The sequence below is a fragment of the Carassius carassius genome, chromosome 30 (genome assembly GCF_963082965.1).
Source record: "Carassius carassius chromosome 30, fCarCar2.1, whole genome shotgun sequence".
NCBI lineage: Eukaryota > Metazoa > Chordata > Actinopteri > Cypriniformes > Cyprinidae > Carassius > Carassius carassius.
Genome location: NC_081784.1, coordinates 14951799 through 14960141, shown reverse-complemented (window position 1 = coordinate 14960141; position 8343 = coordinate 14951799). Strand labels below are relative to the sequence as shown.

Genomic DNA, 8343 nt, shown 5'->3' with positions numbered 1-8343 from the left:
TGCCACTAACATTGTGCTATATTTTAGGGCCAGCTTTGTGTGGCATTATAGCAGGTAAAAACAAACTGTTCTTTTAATAACAAAACCGCTATGACAACTATACAGTCTCACTGACTGGAACAAATTTCTCAATATCTGGTCCACATAACAAGAACCCAGTGTTGGACATGTATCTGTTTTCATGTATGAATGTTGTGAATGTGCAGTGTCTTGCCGTTTAATGCTTGGTGTTCCTTCACTTGTCTTCTCACTGTGAATGTTGAAATGATTCAGGTGAATGTAAGAGTATACGTGTTATCTGTAATGTTCACCTTCACTGTATGTCCAGTCATCAAACTGACCCGTGCTTCACCTCTCTGCGTCTATGTGAGTTAACACAAATTTGCACACTAATAAATGTTATTTATACATACTTTTTCCCCCTAACAGTAATTGGTTGCAACATTCATTGCACTATTACTAGAATCTCACAAAGAATTGTCCAGGTCAAATTTTTTTTATCAAATAGAAAAAGAAAAGATCTCTCTCTGTAAGTACTATTGGAACCCTAGTTCCTTTTTTTCTTTCTTTCTTTTTTTGCATTGTGACATTTTTAGGACATATGCACATTCTGTCCTGAAATTCTCATTACAGAGAATATATATATATATATATATATATATATATATATATATATATATATATATATATAAACAGTAGTTTGTACTGCATTTAATTTTCATTTATTAAATACTTTTTTTAGTGTAATACACTAAATACAAATAACAATACAAAAATTCTGAGGGTCCTAGTAGTAGATTGCATTTTGATGCAAAAATATTTAATTAGTTTTGTTAATGCACCATACGTGAAAACACTTGGGACACTTGATATGTATATTATATTTATTTTTTTTAAGTTAATTATTTTTCGTCATTGAAACTTTTGCAATATCTATAAAACACTGAACAAATACAAGCGCTGTACAGTTGACCAAATCACTATAATTGCAACTGAATGTGTAACTGTACATGCATGGACATACATACTGTATATACACACATATACACTATTACTGTTGACCCCATGCGGTTTCCTTTGCCATTTAATGCAACATCAAGATCTTTCTAAAACTGGCTTTTAAGGAAACCAAAGAGACATAAAAGGTGGGGTCACATGTCCTTCATTTACTATGAAACTGTCCTAGTCTGGAATAGAAGTGTTTCCATGTTTCAGTCAAACGGCAAATGACTTTGGCACACTGTGCTATGTAAACATTTCATCCAATTCCAAAATTAGCCATAATGTATTGCTCTGAATCTGGTTGAGTTCTTTAAAAAGCCCATCATTCAAAGCCCAAACTTTACATCATTTCATTGGCTTCTTCTAAACTGGAGAAAGGTGATTCATTGGCAAAAGTGCAGTCCACATCTACCTCTGCTTTCCTGTCCAGAAAAATCATTGACTACAGGAACCCCAAGAAGCTACAGAATGCAGAGAACAAAATGCAGGTAGGTGGAACAATTTTCTTCCTAAAGGCCACATAATCTCCACCCAGACTCTGAAACGTAGAGACTTTTACCGTCTTCATACTCACTGATGGAGAACTGTTATTTATAGGACAATATAGGGTGGTGCAGACAAACCCAACATATGCAAGTCTAAGATTAACATAACACTTACTGCTGATACATGAGGAGAGTTGACTGAAAGCCAGTCAGGGACTCATTTAGTCAGGATTCCCTAGCCTACAATAAGTTAGTCAGAATTGCTACGGCATTATACATGAAATGCAGGTGGGTTAACTGATCTGTTTCACATATCACAGGCTTTTTTGTCTGTTGGATTTACAGTAACACTAGTTCTGTTAAAATCAACTGAAGTACCATAAAGATTCACAAGGTTTGGATGTGAAAAAGTATTTGTGGGGCATGAATAAGATGCTAATTAAAAGGACACTCACGAACAGTGTTACGTTTCTTCTTTGTGAGTTCAGATGCTTCTCTAATGCACACTTCTTTGAAAGCTGCTTAGAAACCCATTCACACACACACACACACACACACATTTTCCTTACAGTATCATGGATAACAAAGGCAGCAACTTTTAACCATAGAAAGAGGATGCTCAAGTAGTGATATGATGTGCCATGTTTGGCCATAGCTGCTGAGGATCATAACTGATCTTGAGAATAAAACATCCAGGACTTAAAGGATGCAGGAAAGAAGCTTTCCTAATGCCCATGATATGATCCAGATCATGTACTGCACAAAGATGAGGAGTAATACACATCCAACTTTGCTCGAAATCCAAGAAAGCAGGACAAGAGCTTCTGATCAGCCTCTGCTTGGAGTTACCAGGTTATTAACATGATTATTTGACATAATACACTTGGCGAAGAAAAAAAGGCTACATAGAATTAAGAAATAAATGAATAGTGTGACAAAAGTGGCTGAGAAACAGTTGTTGGTGTTTGAAGACATGTTTTAGATACTGATTTGTTAGCAGCCAGTGCTACAGTATGTGAATCAAGCAGTCACGCTCTATACAATGTCTCGTTCTCCTTCAGAACACACCAGGGGCCCTTAAGGGAAGCGGCTTGAATCTTTACACATTGCACCTTTAACAGAAACAAACAGATTGACAATTTAACAGAATCTAGAAAACAACAAAAAAGGTCGCTCTTTTTTTCCTGCTCTTTTTGCATGAGCACCGCAAGCCGAAAAACACAAGGCTGCCGCTGTCCTCCACAGTCCAAGTGCGTCTGAGACGGTGCACACAACAAACGAGCCCTCCCCTCAATCCCATGAGCTCAGAAATTAAACCAAACCCAAACTAGAATCCAGTCCAATCACAGCGCATGAAGGGAGCCTCCATACAACATGTCATTTACATTCAACAATTTTGGTAACGTGACAAAAAAAAATAAAACAACAAAAGATGTCCTTAGTAAAAAAAAAAAAAATAAAAAATAAAAAATAAATCCTGGATTTCAAGAAAATGAGACATGAAAAGGTGAAAATTAGGAAAGAAGAAAAACAGATCCTTTGCATCGGAAAACAAGAAGAAGAAAAAAACCGGTTTCGATACAGTTTAGACACTTAAGATTCACTTCCAAGAGCTGGACAACAGATGAAACAGTGAGGTATATAGTTAGATGGAAATATTCATCATCTTGTTTGTGTTTTCATTGCCCCGTGGCCCTCAAGGACCACTGAACCGCATCGTGGCGGCCCTGAGTCTGTATCCGGGCAGCAATTATCTCTGAGGGGCGAGTGCATGCCCAGCACGGGCTGTCCGAGGGCGAGAATGGGAGGGCTGAGATTGGCGTGACAAGCTACGGCTGGAGGTTGAGAGTGAACTTCCACTGCTGGGTGAGCGACGGGCTGCACACCTCCACCGTCAGGCCGCCACTCCGCGCGCTCCGGCTGTCCAAGCACAGATTGCTGCCCACATGCCGCAGTTTGGAGTTGTTGTCAATCTGCTCCCATTTCTGCAAAGGAAACATAATGATGATGATGTTGAAAATCTGAGCAGCGGCGTCTCCTCTAAACCCCTGCTTTGAGCACAGCATGCTCACCTGTCTGCTGTCGTTCTCCCTGCAGCCCTGCAGTTTGATCTGTGAGCCAGCGGTGCGATCCACCGTCAGGCACAGGTCCATGTGTTTGACTGATTTGTCTTTAGTCAGGGCCCATTCCTGTTCATTAAGAACATGGTAAGGTAAGCAGGGAGCATTTTCAGAAAATACACCAACATAAATCTACACAGGAACTTAAAGGTACAGGTTGTAGGACCTGCCACTAGAGGGCGCACTACCAAAACAATAACAATCGTGTGGTTTGATGACGCTAAGGAGGAGCTTGGAATGATGGGAATTGTTGTCTTCTACCCAACTGCTGATGGCCATCAATCAGACGGAAAGATAAATCATGGATTTAACACGAGTTCAACGATTTGAGTGAGTAGATTACATACAAAGTAAATGCAAAGACGCGATCAGACTATGGATCAGACGCATCCTCGCGCGGGTCTAGAGACGCGATGTACTGCGTTTGGCGTGTGTACCCATTAATACTAAAACACAAGCGGGATCGCTATCTCTTTCTAGTTGAAGTTTGTCGCGAAGCTACTTCCGCTTTTGTCCACGACTTTCTACATCAGTAAAGGCGGTAACAAAGGGTAACTAACGTCATCGACAGGCGACTGCACTGCCCTGTGTCACTGTTTAGAATGGGAATTTTCTCATTATTTACAAGTAGTTGAAAACATTAGCGATATTGTTAGTAATCAGCTGGACAAAATATATAACACTAGCCTAGTGGTTTTTGGATATTTTACTGCAAATATCTTACAAATTGTACCTTTAAACACAAAAACGGCTTGGTGAGAGGAAGATATTTTCAGAAATGTACATGGATAAGTTTGCTATGTGGTGTGATATGCTATAATACACCCAAAAACATGCTGCAATTTTTTTTATAATTATGTCATTTTTTTTGTGAGCTCATATTAAGATGCAAAAGTGTTTAAAATGGTGAAAATAATAAGTAGTTTATTAATATATAATGCTATATAAATCTAAATTAATATAACATCCACATTACTTATAATAATGTAAGAATTCTGAATATTAGAATGAATGGATTTCTGAAGGATCATGTGACATTGAAGACTCAAGTGATGGATGCTGAAAATTTCAACTGTCATCATAGCATTTTAAAGTATATTACAATTCATTTAAAATCTAATAACACTGTACAATATTAATGTTGCACAATTTTGAGTGAATTACTCTCTAATTATAAGTTGAGAAATATCAATATTTATAAGATAACAGATAATTTAAGGCAACTGGAAATGTAATTTTTAATTTTATGTAAACTTAAAACATTTAAAAACATCACTTAAATTTTTTCGTGTAATCCGTTACAAAATATTTTTTTTGAGTTCTGTGAACTTATTAGGGTTTACAGTGAATCTAGAAACTACTGTGTGGCCCTCATCTATACATCATTCACCCTTCACAAGTTCCTTTAAACTGACCCAAAGTCACTGCCAAGTCCATCACCCAGTGCTCTGCTGCCACACCTGACATAAGACTGTTCAGTACCTGAGATCTGATTGGTACCTGATTGCCCCCTGCGTTGTGGCACTCGTAAACCCCCACCACACCATCAGCAAAGTGTCCCAGTGTGTCCAGACAGTTCTGACCCTGTTGTAATGCTCCAAAGGCTATGTCCTGATGATCAGGGACCCTAAACAAGACAGAAACAACAAGTTCAGTACCAACTATGCCACCTGCACTACTGGTAGTGGGCTTTAATAAAAGCTTATTTACTTAAAATGTACATGTCTAGATTTAAAAAATGCCTGCACATTTAAACTTCGTAAGAATGAGTTAAAGGCTGTGTTCACACTTCATCAAAAATTGTTCCAAACAAAAGGTTTTAAACAGCCAGTCTTGTACAGAAAAACAAACAGCTCATACATATTTATGCACAAAACATCACAGAACATAAAAAAGCAGGTGTAAACAGGGCCAAAGTGATCCAACAGCTATTTTGATTACGCTCAGGTCAGACACTCACCGTAGCTCAGGATAGACGTTCTCCAGGTACCATTTAAATGGTTTGCAGCCCAACCTCTTCTTCATTTCCAGCCTGCTCTGAATGCTGCAATTGAAGAGGAAACCTAGTCATATGGAGTTCATTTGGAGGTTCGAAACAGAAACAGAAACTAGCCAAGTCTGAAATTCGTGGCCTCTCATGGCCTTGGAAGTGAGAAAATAACTTCTTCTCATGTTGAAGAAAGCAAATGTACTATTCGATATTCCAAACCTTTCCCTTAGCAATATTTCTAAATTAAGACAAATAAACACTTACTTGCCATAGGGTACATTACGGGCTGAGGGCACAGCAGCGTAGTAGAAGTTCTTAAAATCGTCCATCCAAACCTCTGCCGCTCGCCTTGTGTTCCTGCAAAGACAAACACAAGCAGATGAGAATAAAAGTAGATTTTATATAATGTTCTGCTAATGACCATAACATGTTAACATTATTGATTAATCTTACTTCAATAATAACAGATCTTCTGCGGCACATTACTGGGTGTTTTATAACTATGAAAATGCCACTTTATATTTCAACTGCACTACTTCACAACAGCTCACATATCAGCGACTGCAGTACTGCATTCACCCACTGGATGGAGTACATGAACCAGAATAATAAGGACTCATGTTGCTTGAGCAATCATAAAATTAAAGATTAATAAGAATTGTGTTCGTTAGCTACTCTAACAATTCTCAATCTGGATACTCAGGAATATAACATCTAGCAGGGTTACAACAATCCTGACTAGAGTTATCTATCCTGAAACGGTGATTATAAACTGGATAGCGCAAACTCTAACTCTGGAAGAACCACACCATATCATGTAACATAATATAAAAAGTAATGCAATAAAAAACACTACACTACAATAAAATACAGTTCAGTTTATTGCATCTTTTCTGGATAAAAGTATTAATTTCTTAAAAAGAAAAAAAATAACTAATCCCAAACTTTCAAATGATTACATAATATAATTCGGTGGACACCTGGCAAAAACAGTTCCGCTGCCCCCTGGGAAAGTGTATGGATGCTGTTTCCTGAAGACATGACCGACTCGACTGCAGGGAATGATCTCCAGACTCCCTCCACACTGCCAGACCCGGAACGAGATCTCTGAAGACCACAACAGCAGCCAGAGATGAATAAAATCCATCACAGAACACACAAGCAACCAGCTCATAAATGTAAATGGGAAAATAAAGCAAAACTCATAATTGCACATATGTTATATTCAAAAAAACAAAAACACAAAAACCCTGCTTTGTGAAACTTCTTGGTCTTTGCAAACTTTAGACACACACTCACATGCAAAATGCAACTTTATTCCAGGCTGATGGATAATTTCTGGAACTGTTGTAGACTTTTCCACAAGCAGCAAAGCTGAGAAAAGTGCTGTGTTTGGGAAATGAGTCAGGATTTTCTTTCAGAACCCATCACGCCACACACATTACGACAAAACCTGAAAAAATCTACCTCACTGAGTCTTACACTGCAGTTTTCTGTTCAAGTCTCATTGCTAATATTATAAAACAGCAGTAGTTCTTCAGTGGTGACCTGAATTGCCCCTTAGATGGACACATTACATTTTGTCTGAGTAAGGCATTACAATCAATACAATATAATGACAGAAGTATCATGATCTCATTTGCAGATTTATGAATAATTTTTTCAATAATTGTAGTGGATGTATGAATTCACTCTGCCTTCAGGCCCTTATAAATAGATAATTCTTTAAAGTAGTTAATAGCAATTACAATGAAATGTACATTCAAATTACTTTGATATAAAATAAAATGGGTGCATTAGATAAATTTACTTATTCTGTTTCCCTTATATACAGTATATATATATATATATATATATATATATTATATATATATATATATATATATATATACAGTATATATATATATATAGTATATATATACAGTATATATATATATATATATATATATACATACAGTATATATATATATATAGTATATATATATACAGTATATATATATATATATATATATATATATATATACAGTATATATATATATATAGTATATATATATACAGTATATATATATATATATATATATATATATATATAGTATACAGTATATATATATATATATATATATATATAATGTAATATGTGTCCAAATATTTTTTTGGGGCCACTTAGAATAGGAAAATCGACGACAAAATCAATAAAGGTCACACTGAAAGGATCCACTATGTCTTAAGTCAGTTAGCTCCATTCAGAAGAAATGCAGGGCATTTAGAGAAAAAAAGCATCCACTCACCAAGATTCTCACCGCCCCACACGTCCATCATCATGTCGTACTTTCCCAGCTCCTCAAAGTAGTCCTTATCCATTACAAAGAGGCCACCGGCAATCATGGGAGTCCTGGAGAACACAAGCATCACAAAATATGAAAACTGAGATCAAATCAAACCAAATCTTGGACTTGTTCAGAACTTTCTACACTTCATAGAACTTACTTTCTATAAAACATATACTAAGCAGTTATCTGAGATACTGGTGATGTGTTTATTATGTTAATGTGCTTTTAATGCACTTGCTGCACGGTGATTGAGATTTCACATCACAGCAACACACCCTCCATACAATCCCCCATTTCGGTCCCTTCACACCTTCCTTTCTCTGTCCCTCTCACCTTTAGCTGTTAATGATTCGAGTCATTCCCTGGAAGACAGACCTTTTACAAACAAGCAAGCATGCTACCACATGGGGTAACTT

At 36.9% G+C, this 8343-nt stretch overlaps 1 protein-coding gene across 2 annotated transcripts in view; it reads right to left on the bottom strand.

Annotated features, from left to right (window-relative positions):
- Positions 1-870: 870 nt before the first annotated feature.
- LOC132110718 (polypeptide N-acetylgalactosaminyltransferase 2-like) overlaps positions 871-8343 on the bottom strand; it is a 67514-nt gene continuing 60041 nt past the window's right edge. The window contains exons 10-16 of one of the 2 annotated variants that reach the window (XM_059517552.1): positions 7886-7989; positions 6578-6704; positions 5862-5954; positions 5568-5651; positions 5090-5234; positions 3560-3676; positions 871-3472 (exon numbers count right to left, since the gene is read on the bottom strand). In XM_059517552.1, coding sequence (XP_059373535.1) covers positions 3317-3472; positions 3560-3676; positions 5090-5234; positions 5568-5651; positions 5862-5954; positions 6578-6704; positions 7886-7989 — 826 coding nt within the window. In that variant the 3' untranslated portion in view covers positions 871-3316. The remainder of the gene's footprint in view (positions 3473-3559; positions 3677-5089; positions 5235-5567; positions 5652-5861; positions 5955-6577; positions 6705-7885; positions 7990-8343) is intronic. The other variant, XM_059517554.1, reaches the window with a different exon arrangement.